At 36.9% G+C, this 22,610-nt stretch overlaps 3 protein-coding genes across 3 annotated transcripts; 1 reads left to right on the top strand and 2 right to left on the bottom strand.

The window, feature by feature from the left end:
• The first annotated feature begins 607 nt into the window (after nt 1-607).
• Nucleotides 608-4,968, top strand: LOC114478285 (potassium channel subfamily K member 5-like). Its single transcript, XM_028471264.1, has 5 exons — nt 608-1,013; nt 1,465-1,576; nt 3,572-3,738; nt 3,823-3,991; nt 4,072-4,968. The coding sequence occupies exons 1-5, from the start codon at nt 828-830 to the stop codon at nt 4,764-4,766; spliced, it is 1,329 nt and encodes a 442-aa protein (XP_028327065.1). The 5' UTR covers nt 608-827; the 3' UTR covers nt 4,767-4,968.
• A 1,383-nt stretch (nt 4,969-6,351) lies between these two features.
• LOC114478286 (serum paraoxonase/arylesterase 2-like) lies at nt 6,352-13,159 on the bottom strand. The gene is made up of 9 exons (XM_028471265.1): nt 12,988-13,159; nt 12,823-12,893; nt 12,683-12,738; nt 11,309-11,471; nt 10,077-10,203; nt 9,543-9,746; nt 8,903-8,984; nt 8,261-8,389; nt 6,352-8,142 (listed from the first exon to the last, which is right to left on the bottom strand). Exons 1-9 carry the CDS (start codon nt 13,065-13,067, stop codon nt 7,981-7,983), a joined length of 1,074 nt encoding a protein of 357 aa, XP_028327066.1. The 5' UTR covers nt 13,068-13,159; the 3' UTR covers nt 6,352-7,980.
• A 1,549-nt stretch (nt 13,160-14,708) lies between these two features.
• On the bottom strand, nt 14,709-21,724 carry LOC114478046 (serum paraoxonase/arylesterase 2-like). Its single transcript, XM_028470833.1, has 9 exons — nt 21,585-21,724; nt 21,419-21,489; nt 20,474-20,529; nt 19,464-19,626; nt 18,866-18,992; nt 17,075-17,278; nt 16,873-16,954; nt 15,464-15,592; nt 14,709-15,372 (listed from the first exon to the last, which is right to left on the bottom strand). The coding sequence occupies exons 1-9, from the start codon at nt 21,656-21,658 to the stop codon at nt 15,211-15,213; spliced, it is 1,068 nt and encodes a 355-aa protein (XP_028326634.1). The 5' UTR covers nt 21,659-21,724; the 3' UTR covers nt 14,709-15,210.
• Nucleotides 21,725-22,610: the final 886 nt, after the last annotated feature.

Consider the following 22,610-nt stretch of genomic DNA (forward strand, 5'->3'; position numbering starts at 1 on the left):
TTGATTTAAGGCTAGATTAAGTCTTTGTCACGTGACCTAAAATGGCCAATGAGGGATGCTGCGTATGGATAGAATGTCAGTATATTGATAAAGCAACTGTACGGATAGCTGCTGCCTTAAAGAAACACACACACACAAATAGCAAACACAAAAATAACAGACATTTTAAAAAAGACAACAAAAATACACTACATCAGTCAAAAAACGTGACATTACAGAAAAATACGCAGCAGGATAACAAACACACATAAAAGAAATGTAAAATGTGATCAGAAGCACACTAAATGAAGTAAAAAAAACAACAGAAAAAGACAACATAAATAACACAAAATGAACCGAAAGTTGCACAAGACGACTGGAAATACATAAAAAAAATAACAGAGAAATTTATGAATTCACAACAAAAATTAATTACTGATTAAAATTATTAAATTCGTATTATCATTAGATTATTTTTCAATTATTTTGTTATTTTAATCATTTTTCAAATTAAAACACGACACAATCTTAAAAAAAAAAACAGTACTTTCCCTTTCTCAAATATAAAGTTCAAACACAACACAGAATAGAGTAGATGTTTTGGATTTATCACTGTAACGTAGGTAATACACATATAGCCTATACATGTGAGCTTTAAAACGTGTTTTCAGCTCGTGGACATTGAGGAGACTCGCGCACCCACGCGGAGCCGCAGCACCAGGTGAAGCTGATTGTGTTGAAAGTTCCAGGAAGAGCCAACAGTGCGTCGGACAAACACTACACAGTCCTGTGCGCGTCAATGGACGACTCGACGCTGTGAGAAGTTGAGGCTGAGCTATGACTCCAGTATGGCTGATATGGGTCCGTTTTTAACTTCGTGTATTATTTTCTACCTGTCAATCGGGGCTGCGATATTTCAGATTCTGGAAGAGTCCAACTGGGTTTCTGCCAAAAATAAATACATCGCAGAAAAGGAGAACATCCTGAGAAACTACCATTGCCTGACAAAAGAAGGTTTGGAGGAGATCTTGGAGGTAGGATTATTATTCTATTTTATTTGTAAGTAAACAAAACACTAACTTATTGAAATAGAGTAAAACGTCTGCTGTTTTTACACGGTAAGTAGGAGTTTGGTGTTGTGCTTCATCATGTCTGGCCAAACCAGTTTCTCGTTGTGAACTATAGAAAGTGGCTTCCCCTGCTTTATTGATATATTTTAATGTCAACAGCTCAGGAATATGCTGCTGTAACACTTTGCTGTGGGGAAAAATCCCATTTTGCAGTGAGAACAAAGTGAAGTGTAGATGTGTGCAGACATGCACCTTCAGGAACATGCCTTTAATCTGCATTAGCACAAGGAGTGTCCCTCCAGGCCAGGGGAAGGGGTGTGTTGGTGATATTATCTTACTACAAGAATGTCTCACATTCTCGATAGTTCTCACAAAGCATGCTCGGCTAGACATCGCATCTACTACTGTGTTCCAGATCGTGTCCGAGGCTGCAGGCCAAGGTGTAACCATCACAGGAGAAAACCATCGAAACACCTGGGACTGGTCCAACTCAGTCATCTTTGCTGCTTCCATTGTAACCACCATCGGTGTGTGAACCCTTATTCTGATTACATTACATCAAAGTCATTTAGACCAGTGGTTCCCAAACTGGGAACTCTTTAAAATACACCAAAAAGTTAAGTTCAAGTTCTAAAAGGAGCAAAACATAAGAAATAAATGGATAAAAAGGCCTAAATTCAAGGGTAATGTTGGACGAGACACAGGAAAGGGTTTAGAAGGACCTGCTGACACAAATAAATAAAGCGTCTATTCGTACGGGTGCAGTTCAGACAACCCCCGGTGCTATTAGTACGTTTACCGAAGTACCTGTATGTAACGTCTTAGAGTTAGGGCTCGGTTTAGTCTTATGCTGCGTTCACACCGGATGCGTCACGAAATTTCCATACGTCCAGATTACATACAAAGTCAATGGATAGATGCATCCCAGATGCTAAAACTTTCCAGTGCGGCAGTGCGGCCCGATCCGCACGTCAAGTGCGTTGGCCGAGCGAGCACGCTCCCGATTTAATGCAAATCCGCACATTTGCAAGAGTTGAAAATGTTGAACTCGTTCCATTGTTTCACATGACGAAAGCCAATCAGAGTCATTGTTGACGAGGACGTCAGGCCGTCAACACGGACACCGGTCTGTTCACCCATTCAACCATGGAGTAGAAGCTGTGTGTGACCACCTTGAGCTGTATGACACGGCCTTTATAACCGGGACTGGACTAGGAAGGATTTGGCGTGGAGGAGAATCAGCGAGGAGGTGGTAGTAGCAGGTAAAAGTTCTCTCTGTAGTTTTCATCTTTGAAAGTTGGCACTGAGCGAGGATAGCATTAGCCGCTAATCACACCGGCTTTTTTCACTGGTGGTTTATGTTCATGAGAGGAGAAATAGGAGCGCAGCTCCTCGTTTCAGCAGGCAGTGAAACTCACCGAGTTGGATGTGTCGCTGGTGGGCGGGGCTTCGCTTCAGATGTGCGTATGATGCGAATGAGATGCGGTGCCGCAGAAGACGCATTCAGTGTGAACGCAGCATTACTCACGTGACCTAAACTAAACCAATGAGAGGCGCTGCGTATGGATAGAATGTCGGTATATTGATACAGCAACCATACGGATAGTGACTGCCAATAACTAATGTATAACTTGAGCTAAGGGGTACTTGCGAAAAGAAATAAAGGGGTACATGGGGCAAGAAAGTTTGTGAAACACTGATTTAGACCTACTATGATTTGTTTGAATTTCAAATTCATATAACTTGAGGATGCTTTTTTTGGGGTTTGTCATGAAGCAAAGGCTAAACCTGATCTACTACAAAACAAAACTCTGTATTCCATAGGTTAGAGACCTAGAATTATTTAAATCAAAAATAATGTATACGCTGGTGCATTCTGCTTTATTATTTACACATTATTATTTGTGTAGTGTATTTCATACGCAAGGCAATTCAATGTGCTTTACATGATTAAAAAGTGTAACAGAAAATTTTCAAGAGCAATAAAAACATAACATTAAACATAGTTTGAAATCACCAATAAAAACATTAAAATCATTAAATCAACAACAAAATGGTTAAAAATCTCCCTCAGGCATAAGCAGCAGAGAGAGTTCTTTTACACATTAGCGGGTATGTTAAGAAAACTACGTTTCTTGTCCAGTTTGTGTCTACTCTACTTTTTAGTCACATTTTGTTTTGAAATACAATGAGAGAAATTTAATGGTGGTGGTGTTTTTTTGTCTGTTTTTCTGCCCCAAAGGTTTCAATTTGTATATCAAAAGGACACATGGAGAACTGCTGAAATTTAATAAGAATGAATATTTTCGACCACATTACAAAAACTACGGCCTATAAACTTGATCTGATATCTTTGTTATCAAAGTTTCATGTAAAGAAGGAAAAACAATCCACACTGAACTCATATTGTAATTTCCATGATTAACAAAAACTTTTTTTTTTTCATTACATTTGCAAAGCGGTAAACCATGACCAGATTAACTACCCCTAACTCCAAACATGATCTTCTTCATCATATCCAGGTTATGGTAACGTTGCCCCCAAGACTAAAGGTGGTCGTGTGTTCTGCATCCTGTATGGTCTGTGTGGGATCCCTCTCTGTCTGGTGTGGATAAGCAAGCTTGGTTCATTTTTTGGGGATCGGGCTAAACGCCTGTCTGGGATTCTGATACAAAAAGGTGTTTCAGTGGTAAGATTCACTCAGAGAATTAGAAATATAATATATATTTAAACTTAAACCAGTGTTTTATTTTTGTTCTTTTGTCTTTTTCAGAAAAAGGTCCAGTTCACGTGTACAGCCCTGTTTCTTTTATGGGGGCTGTTTGTGCATCTAGTGATCCCTCCATTTGTTTTTATGTCAGTAGAAGGATGGAGCTATTTGGAAGGAATTTACTTCTCTTTCATCACACTCACAACGGTTGGCTTTGGAGATTACGTAGCTGGTAAGGTTTAAAAACAGCATTTTTAGTCATTCTTAATATCTGATATTCAAGTCACGCCCCTGCTTTAACCTTTGTTTCAGGTGTAAATCCAAATATAGACTATCCCCGCCTGTACAGAATAGTTGCAGAATTGTGGATCTACATGGGCCTGGCTTGGCTGTCACTATTTTTTAGCTGGAATGTCAACATGGTGGTAGAAGCTCATAAAGTGTTGAGAAAAAGACACAGACAAAGACACTTCAATGACGAGGAACCAGAGCCGGAAGACGAGAAGCAAGAGAAGGATGCGAGGCCAACTGTTGTTGATATATTTCACTTCCAGTCGGATCCGGATGAAAACTATCTCACCGTCATCAAAGAGATTGGAAAAATCCCATCCCGAAACATGAATCGCTCCAGAAGTTGCAGCGACATCTTGGCCCACAACATCCAGACACTGGATCGCTCGCCACGCCGTAGAAAAATGCTCAGCATCAGCGAGGTGTTCTCAAGTGTAAAGGCTGAAATTGACAAAAGTAAAAAAGAAACGGAGCATCCAGTGATACGTGAAAACTCCAGAGAGTTGGAGCCTCCAGCGTCTTTAAGGACAAATGAAGAAGAGAACAAGGACAGCTCTGCCTCTGACCCCAAAGTTGAGGGTCTCGTCTTTACTGTGCCTGCCAAAGAGGAGCCAAAGGAGGGAAGTGTCCAACATCCAGACGGTGGAGAGAGTAGGTTTATGATATCCAAAGTAATTGAACATGATGCGATGTTAAATAACGATGAGAAAGGCTGAAAACATGAGCCCATTGTTGTTTTGTTTGCAAGTGAGGCGTGTCCCTAAATTAATATCATTGATGGTTGCCAAAAATACATTTTATATCTTGGTTATAACTTTTACAACAGTTTGTAAAACTGTTTAACTGTATTTATATTTTCTCTTTAATGTTATCTTAAATCCTTTGGCATTTGTAAATAAAGAGCATTTTAAAACTTGATTTGTATAGAATTGTTGTCACCACGTCTAAATGATTAAGAGGGATTATACATGTGAAACATATCAAGTCACTGCACAGCTATGTGGAAAGCAGAGCTAATCAGCAGCTTTCCTTCCCCACAGGCAGCACTAAGTGAAATCCCTTGATGTTGATGATCTTGAATAAAAATCAGTTTTCTTTAAGTAACAAAGTGGAGGCCCAGGTTTAATAGCAGTGTAGTAAATCGTTCCAGCACTGACCTCTGAACCATGCAGGTGGATTATCAGGATTAAATGAGCCTAACTTCATGGAATTTGAATGACAACCCAGTCATAAGTCTACCATCCTGTGGTCCACCTCAATGTTGCCACAACATTATGACAGATACAGGCTTTACCAAGAAACAGCATAGTCTATAGCATGCAGTAACAATTGTTTATTGACACTATAGTCATACTGTAAGGGACAGAAGTGTGGCAGCCATTCTGGACCAGATTATCCCATTGACAAACAAAATGTTTCCACAAAGGACAATGTAGCTTCACCATAGACACGACGCTGATGTAAAAGATGAATGGAGTTGAAATGCCAACCCTCCAGTTATAGAGACCTATTTGTCATAATGAGATACTGCAACCCAATTACTGTATTCTACTTGGGGAATTAAACATTTTAAACATCACTCAATTCTGTACATTGTTCAAATTTGATAAAACAATGGCATAAAATAAAAACACCTGGTATGTTAATGTTTAATGATGTCTGAAACATACAGTATAGATACAAAACATGTTCTATGAACATCTACTTAGGTAGCCTATACAAGCGGATACGCTAATGATATGCTGGATTTTTTCCATCTTCTGTTTCTATCTGGAGCTTAAAAGTGCTTATCCATTCAGTTACATAGGCAACACTCTGTGACAAAACAGTGTCATATACAACTACATGTGTCATATTTATTTATTAAACCCTTCTATTAAATAGAGATTGTTTTTTTTTAAAAAAAAGAAAAGTTCATCATATATATGAATAAGGTGCCCCCTACATTCTCTACATACACACAATCTTATATTTGGGTACATTGAGGAGGGTCACATCCCCCCAATACCTATGGGCTGCATGAGATATTTGGGTACATTTTCATTTGTGAAACATTAATTTCAGTAAAATAAAAAAAGGAGTGAATCCAACAGCTCCTCAGTGTCTCAATAGAGAACTTCAAGCTGAGTCAGCAACCTGTATATTTTAGAACATTGCTTTTTAGTCTATTTTTGGAAAGCGTTTGTTTTGTCGAGCTCAGATATTTTTTATACAATATACAAGTTTTATGACTGTAAAATCCGTTATTACAGTGAGATGATGCACTATATCAAAAGTTTTGAAATAAAACAACGACAGAGCTCCAAGTGTGATTGTTCAACTTTAATTTCAGAGCATTATCTTATACATTTTGTTTTGAAATATCTGGAATTATCTAAAGGATATGTATGGACCAAGCTGGACTTATATTGCTCTCTACAGCTGTAATAAAACACAAGGCACCAAACACCTCATTCCTTCTTTGCGGTCAGAACATTGTTCTATCCTGGCTTAGTGTTTTTTAATCAAACATCTTGATTTATAAAAGAAACCCTGAACAAAATCATTAGGGAATCATTAGTGTGTCTATGATGATCTGGTCTCCTTGTGTGAACCCCGATCCCAAATAGACTCCAGCATTAAAGGTGAACATATGACCAGATGTGTAATCAATAGCCCTATTCACACGTGATTAGTTTTACCTAGGGACCACGCGATTTGTAATAATTGCAGAGAATGTCTACGATGTTAATCCTGTCAGTAATTTGTAAAGTAAAAATTCCCTTCACAAATTACCTACTATATTTTGCTGAACTCTGAGGTCCTGTGATAATGCTAATCCAATGCGAACAGGCATCTCTGTGATTTGGACAGAAATGGGCGGGATCTGAATCCGTGTACCTTTCGTTCTTTTACTTTTCTGGTCCTGCTCATGTTTTCAGTTAGTCTGTGGATGTTTTAGCTCGAAAAAAGCTGCTCACATTAATATTTTGTTGCGGTGTTAGGGTCCAAATAGTATCCAAATAAACTGGTGACTGACTATCGACTGTGAGGCTGGTGTGAGGAACAATAGATGTTGGAACTTTGACCATTTGGAAGAACAATTACAGCTTTTTTAAGGGCAGAAATGTTGTTATTTTGCATGTTATAAATGCCGCTAACAGCAGCAGAAGTTGATCATAGGAAACAAGGAGCGCCAGTAGATTAATTACACCAACTCTGGTTCCATATATCATGTGCATGTTTTACCTAACATCCATTTTTTGGTTTTGATTTATTTATGTATTAATGATGTTTCAATTCACCAGTAATGTGACTTATGCGTTGCTTCTTTTAAGAGCAAAAGTCTGCCCAGTCATCAGTTTAACTGGATACTATTTGGACCATAACACTGTTCGTCATAGACACACAAATTACGCCTCTGCCATTAGTGTGAGGTGGACAACAAGGTTCATTAAAAGCAGCAGAGTAAAAGTCCATCTGTGTGTCCCCTCTGTGTGGTGAACATGAAGTTCTCGTCCTTGTTTTCTCGTAAATATCCAAATACCACACGATTTAATTTTAAAACAGAAAAACGCTGCTTGTTTGTTTTCCTGTTTCTGGTTTTAAATTAATAAAACAAAAAAAAAAAATCCGTTCTTAATGTTTTTTTAATTTGGATTTAAAACGAAATAACCGAAGAACAAAGGGTACATGGATTGATCTGATGCGTGATTACATGTTTTGTTTCCGGGACGTTTATTTACTCTTGGCGAATGCTGTGCAATACGCAGCGCGTTGACATCATATCCGGGAGATGTCCGTAAATTTCAGCAAAATCTCAGGCTTCGGTTATCTCGTGCGAATGAGCCACATGAAAAGAAGACGTTGGGGGGGTCATTTATTTATTACATGTGGTCCCTAGGTAAAACTAATGCCGTGCGAATAGTGCTAATGAGTGTAGACAAGTGTCTATTTCAAATCACAGCACAGGGCTTTATGAAACACACTGCCAATGAGTAGCTTTCCCCCGTAGGGAGCAGCAACAGAAGAGCCCATGATCACATGACCATCGTCTTCATACACCTGGGTTACCACCGGCTCATCTGAATGAATGTTCTGGATTCGGATGACCTGAAAACATGAACGAAGCCACTTTGAAACATACAGAATTAGGTGAAAGTGTGTGTGTATACTTTGTATTAACACCAAATTACAATATTGCTTTCGTGATTAAAGATAACAGACAAACCTCTGATCCAGGCGGATCTTCAGGATTGAACATGAAAAGCTTCCATGCATTTGGATGACAGCCCAACCACAGGTCACCAGTGTCTGGATCCACCTCAATGTTGTCAACGAGAGAACCCACATCCACAGACTGGGGAGGTGTCACATAGAAAATAATGAAGACATATTCATCAAAGTGTCTTAAACTGCTTGATTCATTGTTGAGGTTCATCATTTCATTTTCAGAATAAAGCCTAAAATAGTTTCAACAATTGTTTTCTTTTAAATCCTGAAAAACCTTGTCTGAATAAACAAAACTTCAACCTAAAATACTATTCAAAAAGAAGACAAAATGAATCTCTCTGAAGCTATTACACTGAAGTCAAGTGAAACTTCAAAGGAAACTTCAAAGGAACTCCTCTGACGAAGACTTGAAACATGTCAGGAGATTTTTAAAAATCCTGAAAAACCTTGCCTGAATAAACAAAATCTCAACTTAACATAGAACAAAGTACTGACTGGAATAACAATTATTTGTGCCACTTGTAAAGTAAAGCCAACACTTCTATTGTATTTACTTCATATAACAAGGTACAATGTAAATAGAAATGTGCAAATGTTTAAAAATGCACAACATTATAACTACATTAAAAAAGTGACTTACCTTCAGAGAAGCCAAAGAATTGTCTTCATTCTTCTTCAATACATGCACTTTGTGATCAAAAACATCAGCCACATATACGTGCCTGTTAAAAACAAAGACTATTAAACATGACATTTAGGGCCTGTACTACAAAGCTGCATAAGTATATCCGGGATATCTCTCAAATAACCGGCTTCACCTAACCAAACATCGTCTGTCAGAGAGCACTTGTCCTATGAAGCAGGATATGAACACGTTCACTTAAGCAAGTTGATTTCAGACAGACTCAGTGCGCGCTCCTGGGATATGGGTGGAAATTGTAGCGCCAGACCAATCACAAACACAATCACTGGCCGTCACCGTCTGTTAATTCCGAGGCAGTAGCCCCTCCCCCGCTACAGAGAGACGGCAGCAGCAGAGGATCGTCCTACACTTCCTCATTTAGCAGGTCAAATAAGCCTACACTTTTGTACTCGCTCAGATCTTATCCACTTCATAACCTGATCCTGACCCGGTTAGGTGTTCGGCCTAAGTAACCACGGTGATGTAGCCCAGTAAGAGCCCAGTGTCGTAGTACAGATCCCGGAAATTAGAGAGAGAAAAGGAAATCCAGCTTCATAGTACAGGCCCCTAAAGCATATTCTCTTCCGCTAGGTTTCACCTGTTGTCTGGTGAGATGTTGATCCCATTTGCACCGTAATAACCCTCAGACACCACTTTGACTTCCTCGGGGCTGTAGTAAACAACGTTGGTCAAAGGCTGAGCCAGAAAAAGCTCCACAGTTGTTTTGAGGAATTCATTGGTAAAGTAGTGATCGTTGGTGGCGTAGAAGTGCTCCAGACCCACTGCGACGATGTCATTAACACTGGGAGGACAACAAACCATGACAAACGATTGATTCAAACCACTACAAATAATGTGAACCAAGTTTAACCCTGAATTATCAGTCAATGTACATGAAAAAGAATTGTTTCAGGTTTCAAAAGATTTCCCTCACTTGGAATGCATGATATTTGTTAGTAGAAAAAACACTAAAAAAAAAAAAAAAAGAGTAAAACATGTTTCTAATTTTGTCTTATGTGAGAAAAGACGTGAATGCTCGGACATTATGTTCTCTAAACACTGTTGTGATGCATTGTGGGGATGGATACATGTGGGAAGGACAGTACAGTTTGAACTTGTCATTCTACTGTACCTGTACAGCAGTTCATGTTTGATGGTTTTCAAATGTACCAGGGACAGGTCGTCTTCGACGAATTGGAATATCTCTACCTGGCTTTTTCCCTCAGGATGACTGACGACGAACAAGTGCACAGTGTCATCTGAAGACGAGAAACAAGGAAATCAGAAGCAAACTGGGTATGTGAAGCCGAAGAAATTAACAGCAGAAAATTATCAAAAAATAGAAATTACTTTTCAGTAGGGCTGGGCGGTATACCGGTTCATACCGAATACCGGTATATGAATTTTTAATATACCGTCGTACTGGTGTATTTAATTACACAACTTTTGGAATGCTGCGTTTCAGATCGGACCCTTTTCAACGTTCCTCTTCTAAATAGGAAGGTAAACAGTAGCGCTCTGGTGTTTGTTATGGTGTAAATCATACGTGTAAATGGATAAGAAAGATACAATTAAAAGCTCTGAAGCTGCATGTGAGCATGTGTATGCGTGCGCATGCCTCTGCTACAGGAGAACAACACTCACAGACACGGAGGCACAGTTAGCTTAGCATGTCTGCAGTAATACACAAAAGAAGAGAGAGCAAAGGATCGCAATATGTAATTCCTATAACGCGGAAATAAGAGCGGGTGGAGCTGCAAACAAAACGCTACGTTATTCACCATAAGAAACCACCACACCACAGAGTATGCAGCATTTAAAGCTACAAATCAAGCTAATGCTAAAGCTAATCTAACACGGCAGAGAGCCATTGGGCTGCTGTTGCAAACATACAATATTCACTCATCATGACAGTGAAATAGACCATCCTAGGTCAATCTACTGCAGTAATTCCTCTCTCAACCAGTAGAAAATGCTGTGAACACCTGATTATGCATGTAAAAAAAAAAATAAAAAATACCGTCATACACCGTGAAACCGAATTTTGAAAAATACCGTACATTTTTGGTCATACCGCCCAGCCCTACTTTTCAGCAAAAATCAAATGTAAAAATTGCACACTATTTTTATTAGTAAATATTAAATATTTGCTCAAAGCCAGACCTTTGAAAGATAAATTCTATAATCTATATTGGTAAAAATTGATAGAAGACAAAGGTGTTGTTATTGTTAATTTCTGTAAAGCAAAGTGCCAGAATTTACATGGCTTTATGGCCTAAAGTGTGAAACTTTAAGTGTAGATTTTATGTACGTATATCAATGTGTGTGAACTGCATATAACACACAGGTTTCAGTTGCGTTTACCACTTGGATTTATGTACACGCTGATGCCGTGAGGGTTGAAGGACTCCAAATCAAAGTTTCTGGGCATACGAAGCTCCACAGCTTTCATCCGAGGATCTTGAAGATCTATAGAAAAAATCTTCCCGGGCCATTCAGTGGCTGGAACTCCAGGATACTTAAGGCCCTTAAATGATAGATGTTACACCATTATCTGACATAGAAATGTGCCAATAGATACACAAAGAAGAATTGATTTTGACTGTACCCAAGGGATTTAATTTGCTAATGCTAAACTGTAACGCTACACGAGCATTAATGTGACACTTATAAATGACAATAATGAAAGACACAGGTGACTACAGTTATATATTTACATTACACAATCTGTTAGTTTAATCCACCAAAGCCTATTTATTTATTGATTTTGTATCTCAATGTTTCACATATTATGTCAATGTTAATGTAAATGTTAAATCTAAATTTTAAATATTAAATCTAAATATACATGTAAAATCTAAATGCTAAATGTAAAATCTAAATGCTAAATGTAAAATCTAAATGTAAAATCTAAATCTAAAGTTTGAACACATAATCAGGAATAAGCAGACCAAATAATGTGGAGTCATTATTTTAATGATTTTAAAGTTGATAGAATAGAAGGTTTGCAACATAGAATCAATATTATCTCACTGGGTAAAAGTAAAAAAGTGTGCATATTAAGAGTTATACAACCTAAATTGGATATTCAAAATGTACATTGGGTGCTGATAGTACACAAAGACATTTATTAATATACATGAAGTAGATTTGTTTGGAATCAAAATTATGCCAAAACCTCATGAGTACACAAAACACACACAGACACGCACGCACGCACGCACACACACACACACACACACACACACACACACACACACACACACACACACACACACACACACACACACACACACACAGACACAGACACAGACACAGACACAGAGAGCAAAGTCTGTGTGGTTTGCAAATACAAAACATCATTCATAAGATAATGCCCACAATCTGTCACATGATCTTTGGCACTGGCACTCAATTTCTGCATTTGCAAATCCACACACGAACGCTAAGAAATGTCCTGTTTTGTCGTTGAAATTGAAGGCATTTCTTCGTACCTATGCGTAAAACATGCTGTATTTGTCTGATGGGTACATTTCTTATTAGCAAAATAAAATGCATTAGTTTGTAAGTGATTTTTTTTTTTTTTTTTTTTTTTCCCTATTTGCAATGCAGACAGTTTGTGGGCGTGAAGGTTTTAACTCCATGTAATGAACCTAATATTCATAATTAAAATGTGCTGTTAGGATATGAACACATGTATTATTCATAGATATGAAGCAGAGCAGCTGAAACACTTACAGTGCTGATAAAGGCACGTCCGTCAGATAAAATGGTTATATCCTCAGACCCATTATCTGTGAACACAATGGCCGCTCTGTCACTTTCCCTGTTTGCTAAACGTGTGTTATTGTGCTGGCTGTAGACTAGTAGTTTCTTACCCAGGTTTTTCAGCGGCACACAGTTGGGGAGGTGATTCTGCACCAGTTCCCTGGAGGCGAGCGTCCTCTTCCTGCAGGGAAGTCAACATTTAATCTGTGATGTCCTGCAGGAAAGTTCTACAAAACACCCGAGACAAACACAAACAGCCGATAAAGTGATTTTACCTTAAGTCGAAAACTTTCCAGCCCAACAGGACGGACAGCAGAGCGACCACCACCGAGATGTAGACCACCTTCCCCATCATGGAAGCAGCACCACAGAACAGACTAGCTGCTGAGGTCTATAGATATATGTCATATAGTTTAGATTCATGTCAGGAAAGACGAGTTGGAGCAGGCGCGACACGCTGCTGCGTTCATGACTGTCGGAAATACCAGCGCTGTGTCCGAACGGTCCCTCCTATCTCCTTTCCTATCCACTGTTCTTTAAACCCCCGGAAGTGTTTAAGTGGTGGCCATGATCAAAGAGCGTTCAAATTTTCATTAAACTGAGGAAAGGATGAACTATCATTAGATTATTATTAATGTGATCACCTTTTCCGAACTCCTCTCCCAACACCTTTCCTTAACACCGTGACGTCATCCACGGGGTTATGAAAAAGTGGATAGGAAAGGAGATAGGAGGGACTATTCGGACGCAGCTCAGCCTTGTAGTATTTACCGTATGAGGCACCGATTGTAAAGTAGCGCATGCTAAAATAAACAGCAACAATGTGAAAACATACAGCAACTTTTGCAACATTTAGAAACAAACCACATTTCAAAAACGTATGTGATTTTTTTTTTAATGCAAAATTTGACCAGATTTGCAGCAAGAATTGTAAAATTTGATCCTTTTTTTCTTGTAAAAATATGTCAATGTTAAATCTAAATTTCAATATTAAATCTAAATGTTAAATCACCGGAATTAGCTTATTTTGGTATCTTGCACATTAGCTAAATATTTAGTTTCACCTGTGACATTTAGATTTAGATTCACCTTTTAGGTTTACCATTTAAATTTATGTTTGACACATTTGACAACTTTACAATCAGTGTCTCACGACACACATTTAATTTTAAGTCAGATTTCTGGCACATTTACCTATCACTTTCTGCCATTTATCCAAAGCACAATTATGAGTCCCTATTACTTCAATTTAAATGAAACATCAATAACTACCAACGGGATTTCCGTTTTCTTTTTTTCAAAAAAAGGTTACACTTTTTTCTTTTAATATTTGTCGCATTGGTGGGGCCTTAAGAATGTTTTTATTTTTTAAAGGGGTCGCAGCAGCAAAAGTTTGGGAACCACTGTATTAGACGATAATGGGCTCGCGATCACAATGTTAACACAATGTTTTGGAAAAGAAAAAAGGCAAAAATATTGCAGTTGGAAAAACACCTATGCTTTAATTCTGGATATACTTACTCTGGGAATGACCTTTTCAACTCAATAGACATGTAAAAAATAAAAATAAAAACAAACCATAGCAATCTGGTGTGTAGTAGATCGTGATTAAACATTTATTTATTAAAAAAAAATAAAAAAATGTGACTTGAAACCTATCCCTCACGATACAATTGACACACCTTGTGACGTTTTGGCATCGCGATATCATCCCTTTAATTGCCAACACTGTAAAATGTAAACAAATTAAAAAAAAAAAAAAAAAACATATTTGAAATTTTGGTCTAGTCATTAAAACATTTTGAGAAAATGTACTTTCAATTCCTTTTAAACTAAATGTTTCAGCCAGTGTCAGATCTGTAGATACTTTAGGATTTCCAGTCAGGATTGCAGTTTAATAACATGGGGAGTAAAGTTGTACAATCCATAAATCTAAACCAAATCCTTTGCATTTTCTTTATCAATAGCGAAGTAAAAAATAAAATAAAAATTGAAGTAATACATAAGTGTTTTATTTCACTTCTCTGTGTATCCAGCAGTCAGAACAAACACTTCATACACATGGAAAAAAAAACTTAATTATTTTTGTATTTTAATAGAAAACCATTCCTATTTTGACTTATTACCAATATAGAATATGTTCTACATACTCAACAACAGATGAAACAATACAAAATGCAATGTAAATGTTGCATAAAAGCCTAGTTATAGTTTAAGTTTCATGAGGGATGGATGCAGTATTTGAGCTAAGGTGAATGAAGCTAAATAGACCTATAACACAATCTCCCTCACACACTTTTAGGTGAAAACATTTAATTAACAAAGCAGTGAGGCTAAAGGTCCGCCAAAGAATGTATCATTCACCACTAAAACCAAAACTGAGCTGCTTAATAAAGAAAAAAGGAAGGTTTTCTTATGTCATCATGATTGAAGTTAGTTTTAACCTTGTAACTGTGGGGTCTCTACTTAATCCCAATCCAAGTATGTAAAGTCAGAATTTATTTCAAATCACAGTAAAAGGTTTTATCAAACACAGTGCCTATAAATAACTTTTTCCCATATGGAGCTGCCACAGAAGAGCCAACAACTTTTTGACCATTATCCGCAAATTCCTGAGTCACCACTGGCTGATCAGACTCAATATTCTTGATACGGATGACCTGAAACACAAACAAAACCACACACTCAGAAAACTAACAAATTCATATTTAATTGTGCTGAAGTCGACAGAGATTGTTTGAAGTGAACAACCTCAGACGCAGGAGGGTCGTCAGGATTGAACATGAAAAGCTTCCATCCGTTTGGATGACAGCCCAACCACAGATCTCCGGTTTCAGACTCAACTTCGATATTATCACACAGGGAACCCACAGCCACCGACTGGTGAGGCACGGGAAAGAAAATGTCATCAGACACTCATAATAGTGACTAACATATACACGTTATACACAAATGTAAAAGTGATGTACAAAGTGCCTTTTTCAGTATTAAAAAAAGAGTAGTTTGTGGACTTCAAGAGCCTTTCAACATAAGAGACATTAACATGATTTTTTGTTTAGGACACTGTTGCATTAAAATACATGTTAATATGTTTTTTTTTTTATTAAGAAACTGGTGTTCAAATATTAAATACTGTACAAACAACAACATTTCAAGATACAATATGCTAGAACAACACTGAAAAACATGAGTATAACAATAGCAAGGGTTAAATTATGGAACTTTCTAAAGGATGAAATAAAACAACACCAACATAAACCAGTTTAAAAAGCTTTTTAAGACAGAAGAGCAACAATTTTACCTTGGACAGCAATAATATATAATATGTATATAATGCTATACATTTTATTAAACATAATAAAAGGTATACATTGTGATAGATAATATTATTAATTTATATAATGCCACACTCAATTTAATTGATGAAATTTGTGTCATAGATATGAAATATTATAATATTATTATGTATGTCATGTACATTCATGTATATATGTGTAAATACAGTATATGTATATATATGTACATATAACATATATATGTTTGACGCGCATGTATAAACTGTATATATAAAACTTGTGAAGAATATATATTGTAAAAATAGTAATATAAGTTATATTTTTGTGTGTGTGATATGAACTAGAGCAGGGGTTCTTAACTGGTCTCACCCTGGGACCCACATTTTGCCACGGTAATTAAATTGCAACCCACTAATTTTTTTAGAATTTAACCAAATTTAGTTTTTAAAAAACAGCTGTTGAAAAACACGTATATAATCTTTTTCTTAAACATAAATTTATATATTTTCATGTGCAACATGCATCTCACAGCATGCCTGTCAAAGTCCTACATGAGAGACATTAAGTAGGCTATTATTTATTTTTGACCAGCTGTCCCCGACCCGCTTTTGGGTCCCGGCCCACCAGTTGAGAATCGCTGGTCTAGAGAACCTTGTTTTGTTCCGTTATGATGGGGGTAGGTACAGTGTGTATATTGTATAAACTTTGCTTCAACCCCTTTCGGATGAAGACAAGTGAGTGTTGTTTGTTCTGTTATGGTTTTTCTGATGACTGCCAAAAATAAATACAAATACAAATTCAACAACAAAAAAACTACAGAAAACGTTGTATTTCTGCTGGAAACTGTTGTAAGTGTTTAGTTACCTTGACTGGAACCAAAGCATTGTTTTGTTTCCTCTCCAACATGTGCACTCTGTGACCTAACAGATCCGACACGTATATGTACCTATAAATCCAAAAGAATGTTCAGCAGGAGGCGAAAATACATATTTGAATCATTCAAGCGTGTGTGTGTGTGTGTGTGTGTGTGTGTGTGTGTGTGTGTAGCTCTGCAGAGCGTTCTCACCGCTCGTCAGGGGAGATGTTGATCCCATTTGCATAGTAATAACCATCAGAGACCACTTTCACCTCCTCTGGACCGTAGTAAACAACGTTGGTCCAAGGCTGACACAGAATGGGCTCCACGTATGTCTTCAGCACTTGGTTAGAAAAGTAGTGATCATTGGTGGCATAGAAGCTTTCCAAACTCACAGCAACGATATCGTTCACACTGGAAAAAGACAAAAAAAAAAACAATTATTTCCAAAGTAGGTCTACAATAGAAACAGTTTAAGGGTGTAGGACAGTGCTGTAAATATTGGGCTATAACTCTGTGGTTACCACAAGATTGTCTTAAATAATTGGGAACATATTCAATGTTATTCAAACTTTTTTTTTTACATTAATTTCAGTCAAGATTTTTCCATATTTTTTCTAATGAAGTAAATTGATGTTAAATAAATGTTAAATCATGATAATACTCTGAAGAACTTTCGGGAACCACTTTTAATGACAATAAAAAAATAAAAATGAGTGACACTATTCATTTTCAAAAAGAAAATGTCACAATATATCTTGGAGAGTTATGTGAAACAGTAGAACAATGTTTGTAAGAGTATAACGTGTTCTTTGTTAAATGTAGTATATAAAAAAAAAGTACATAAAATATACTGTAGATATATAAAATTTGCATTACTTGAAAAAGGTAACTTGATGTCATGATTTATGTTTGCTTCTGCCTGTTTCAGTCTTGTTATACATTTTTTTTGTTACACTGAAACAAACAAATAAACTGCAATAATTAAAAAAAACTGAAAAAATTACAATGAATAATAATAAATGGTAAATAAATGATCTATAATTTAATTTGAGAACAGATCGGATGATCCCAATAAAGCTTAAACTCAGTTTGAATTTTTTTTTATGTGCACAAATCATTAATTTATTGATTAACACCAAAGGCCATAGCAGATGTTTATGGGGCGCCGATTGTAAAGTTGGACATGCTAAAATAAACTGCAACTTTTTTTGCAACATTTAGCAACAAACCACATTTAATATGTTAATTTTGACCAGATTTACAGCAATATTTGTGAAATGTGTGATTTTTTCTTGCAAAAATATGTCAATGTAAATGTTAAATTTAAAATGTTGAATCTAATTGCTAAATGTTAAATTTAATCTTGAATGTTAAATCTAAATCTAAATGTTAAATCTCAATGTCACAGGTGAAACTAAATGAAGAGTCCAAGTCCTTTAACTTTGTCCACCTCTGGTGGTGCAGGGATAGTTGTTTTGACAGTTTTGGTATTATTTGCTCTTTAATCCAGGAAATAAACAGGGGATTGTGAATACATAAAATGTACCATTTAAATGTCCGGTAAAACTGAATACAGAGAACCCAGGCAACCTAAATAACATGCATGCCCCGCCCATGTACGGGTCAGGTAGACGCTAAAGATATTATACGGAGGTAGCTCAGAAATCAATCATGACTCCTACACTAAATATTTAGCTAATATGCAAATTCACCGTAATGAGCCTTTATTTTAGTACTCCCAGTGAATTCGCGTATTCGCAAAATATTTAGTTTCACCTGGGACATTTAGATTAAACATTTTGATTTATTATTTAACATTTAGATTTAACATTGACATTATATTTTTACGAGAAAAACATGAAAAAACACGCGTTTTTTAAACGTGGTTTGTTGCTAAAAGTTGCTGTTTATTTTAGCATGTGAAACTGTACAATCGGTGCTCCATAGATGCTGGAGCTTATTCCAGCTGAATTAGGGTAACTGTGTGTGGAATAATACCTGTGAAGAAGCTCATGACTGATGGTTTTCAGATGCACCAGCTGCAAGCTATTTTCTACATATCTGAACAGCTCCACTTGGCTGCTGAGCTGAGGGTGATTAACCACGAAGAGGTAAGCGGCGCCATCTAACAAACAATAAAACCAGAGGAGAGGTCAAAAGATCATAGTTTATAAAGCTTGTTGTTATAGTTCCTGTGTGTAGAAGGAAGGAACAAAGACATCTTGTATAACGCTGCATTATGAGGATAAAATCTAACTAGACTAGTTCTACAGGTCTAGGGCGTTATAAAGGCCACGCGCTGCATGCAGCATTCACATAAAAAGTACAGTTTGTTTTTTTATGTCTGGAGGACAGTGATTGAGAAAATGTATATAGATGTGGACAGAAGTCAATACAAACCTGAGAAAATCCTGAAATAACTGGTGTATCTTAGTTGCATGCCTGTGTAGTGATCTTTTATATAACATATCTTGAAACAAGTGCGATGTGAAACGACCCACAGCAGCAGGTTTTTCCACTTTCTCATGTACGATAACATGTAGAGACTTGAGTTTGATGTACATCCACACCACACTTTGACATTAACAGCGTTTACCTTTGGGATCAATGTACGCGCTGATGCCATGAGGGTTGAATGAGTCCAAATCAAAGTCCCCTTTAATCTGCAGCTCCACTGGTTTTATATTAGGCTTCTGGAGATCCAAGAAAAGAATCCTCCCAGGTTCACCTGTGCTTGGAAATCCAGGAAAATTCAGTGCCTTAAAAAAAAAGAAAAGAAGACAAGGTTCTAAGACAGACTGAATAGGAAAATCTAATTAGACATGGAGGAAAGAATCATTGATATCAGAACATAGGCCAGACATGGGCCACATGTGGCCCTTGGTCGAATTTTATACAATTCCCAAAACAAATCCCCACAAATTGTATTTCAAGAAGTTGGAGAGAATAAAAAGCCCGACATATTACACAAAATAACTCCCGAAAACCACAAATGCACCAAGTACACAACAAAAAATAAATTAAAAAATACACAAAATGACAACAAAGACAGTCACAACAACCACTTAAACAAACAAAACTAACTTAAAAAACACAAAAACACAGAATAGTTCCAAAGACCTCTAAAAATGCACAATTAGACAAATAAAATGCAGAAAATAACAAAAACACAAGACTCCAAAAATACACAAAATTACTGACTGACAAAACAACAAAACCACAAGACAAAAAAAAAGACAAACCCCCTTTTTTCCCCTTTATTAATGTTCAGATTGGTCTTTATTCTAAATGCTGACATTAATATTGAATATGTGGCCCTCGAAACAGACACAATCACATTTTTGTGGCCCCCACTGTGATAGAATTGCCCATCCCTGACACAGGTGTTGGTCTTGCTCTGCTCTGGCTCAATGTCTTCTGTTTTCATACAAGTTTGTTGAAAAACACAGTTGTATTTTTTTTCTTTTTTTGAATGTGCATTTCAAATACATTTGTGATTTACGTGAACTGAATAATTACTCCAGAAAAGTGGTTTACAGATATGTGAAGTATGCGTTTCCAGGTAAGCTGCCCAACAATGATCTAGCGTGCATTATTATTACTTACAGAACTAATGAAGACGACTCCATCATCAAGGATTGTTATGTCCTCGGATCCATTTTCTGAAAGATCAACTGTTGATTATTCCTTATATTCCTATTAAGGCTGTAGCCTAAAAGAGGCCTACAAATAGGGTTTTGTTCCACCTCGGGAGGCACTACCTTTTCTTTTTTACATTTTATATCAGAAATATATAAAGAAATATTCCCCAGGAAAAAGTTCTCCGCACACAACCTTGCAGTTTTTGAGAAAAATGATGCTAAATGCAGCTGTTTGTTAATAAATGTCCCTGTGTGGCATTTTAACCCAGAATTGTCTTTCTGTTCAGACTTTATTTGATACAATTATCTAGATTTATATCGTATATAACCATTTCGAGAAAATATATTGAGATATGAGTTTTGGTCCATATCGTCCAGCCCTTGTAGGAACGTTCACTGCATTTCATTGTTATTAAATGTCAACCTACCAGATTCTAATCACATAGTTGTATTTAGTAAGTGGTTGATAAGTGGGGATTTTAGATTTAGATATCTTAAAATATAAAGGATACTGGAGCTTGTTTGGAGGGTGGGACGCTTGTAGTGGGCGCCAGAAAATTCCCCTTATTTTCAAATCCAAAACTTGACAGGTATGGCGTAGTGATATTGCCTTGACTATGGCTGTGACCTACTAACATTATCGATGCTGATTGGTTGAAAATCGAGCCGAACAGTTGTATATGTCTCAATGCGCAGTCAATATAGTGCGCCAGACAGTTTTCTCATTAACTGCAGGATAATGCGTGGATAACTTTTTACTTGGATACCTTTTTTTTTTTATTTTATTAACGTTGGACATATTGAGCAAAAGCAAAAAATAGTGGCCCGTTTTGTGGTGGAACGACACTGAACGATGCAGCTCAGGTGCAGCACAGCAGCCTAATTAGTGTCGCGTTGTTGTGACACTTACCCACGTCTTTTAGTGAAACACAGTTAGGCAGATGCTTATTTTCCACCTCCCTGGATGACTGAAGTCTTTCCCTGAAAAGATATATATTTTTAAATCACAAATGTCAGAAATGAGGAGAAAATTCTAAATAAGACATACGTACAAACAGGACCGCTTTGTACATTACCTCAGGTTTACAATCCTTTGCCCTAAAAGCATCGACAGGGCAGCGACCGCCAGAGTCAACACTAACTTTCCCATAGTGAAGTGAACTCATCACTGAGCTATGACTCCAACAGCAAAGCCAGTACACAGTGAGTGCTGCATTCAAAGCTATGGGAAATACCACAACTCGTGCACTTTTCTTTAAAGTTTGCTGCCCTCTAATGTAGCATGTGTTCCTATTATGTCGACTTTGAACCCAAATGAGTGAAAATCAGTTTATTCACTGGTTAATTAATAGACACAGTTCGTTCATGCCAGTGTAGTTGATATTCAAGAATAAATGCACCAGCACCCAAACTGACAATAAAACAGCAAATTTGAGCTTGGCAACTTAGAATAATTATTTAAAACCACTATAACATAGTGTACGATGGTGACAGTTTACTTTGCTTTTATCAAACACGTTTGTATAAGGTTTTGTTTTTATAAATTGAAATGTGCATCACTCACCGATTTGATTTTTTTGTAGTATTTGCTTGTTGTGTGTCTTCAGAATTAAACAATTCGAGCGAGTTTTAGATTTCTATGAGCCCAAGTACATCTAAAGATTAGGTGGGTATCATTTGGTACAATTTTACATTTTAACTTTCAATTTTACTCGTAACCATTTAAGCCAGTGGTTCCCAAACTGGGGAGCACGGTGTGAGAATGGCCTCTCTGAGCCTTCGAATATAGAAAAACATTTTTTTCTTTGCATTCAAATAACTTTTATTGCTGTTAATGTGTGCTTGCAAAGTTTGTTATTTGTAGGAGTTTTAGAGAAGAGTCACAATTGTAACCTTTTGAATAGGCTATGTTTTTTCTTTTTTGTTGCAATTGGGGAGGGGGCTAAAAGTTTTTCATTCATCAAAGAAAGGGGGACAATCATAAGAAGTTTGGGAACGATTGATCTAAGAATTCATTGCTAAATTGAGTATTTTACTACACTTAATTTCTATTATTTTTCCATTCGTGTATGGAATGGTCTTGGGATGACATGGGGCAATTC

Source organism: Gouania willdenowi, chromosome 16 (genome assembly GCF_900634775.1).
Source record: "Gouania willdenowi chromosome 16, fGouWil2.1, whole genome shotgun sequence".
Classification (NCBI taxonomy): domain Eukaryota; kingdom Metazoa; phylum Chordata; class Actinopteri; order Blenniiformes; family Gobiesocidae; genus Gouania; species Gouania willdenowi.

Coding starts and splice junctions, on each gene's coding strand:
- LOC114478285 (XM_028471264.1), top strand. CDS start 828: ATGGCTGATATGGGTCCGTTTTTAACTTCGTGTATTATTTTCTACCTG. Junction 3,739..3,822: donor TACAAAAAGGTGTTTCAGTG/GTAAGATTCACT, acceptor TGTCTTTTTCAG/AAAAAGGTCCAGTTCACGTG. Junction 3,992..4,071: donor CTTTGGAGATTACGTAGCTG/GTAAGGTTTAAA, acceptor CCTTTGTTTCAG/GTGTAAATCCAAATATAGAC.
- LOC114478286 (XM_028471265.1), bottom strand. CDS start 13,067: ATGATGGGGAAGGTGGTCTACATCTCGGTGGTGGTCGCTCTGCTGTCC. Junction 10,204..11,308: donor CGTGTACATAAATCCAAGTG/GTAAACGCAACT, acceptor TCTCGTCTTCAG/ATGACACTGTGCACTTGTTC. Junction 8,143..8,260: donor AAGATCCGCCTGGATCAGAG/GTTTGTCTGTTA, acceptor TCATGTTTTCAG/GTCATCCGAATCCAGAACAT.
- LOC114478046 (XM_028470833.1), bottom strand. CDS start 21,658: ATGGGAAAGTTAGTGTTGACTCTGGCGGTCGCTGCCCTGTCGATGCTT. Junction 18,993..19,463: donor CGCGTACATTGATCCCAAAG/GTAAACGCTGTT, acceptor ATTGTTTGTTAG/ATGGCGCCGCTTACCTCTTC. Junction 17,279..18,865: donor AGTCATGAGCTTCTTCACAG/GTATTATTCCAC, acceptor GTCTTTTTCCAG/TGTGAACGATATCGTTGCTG.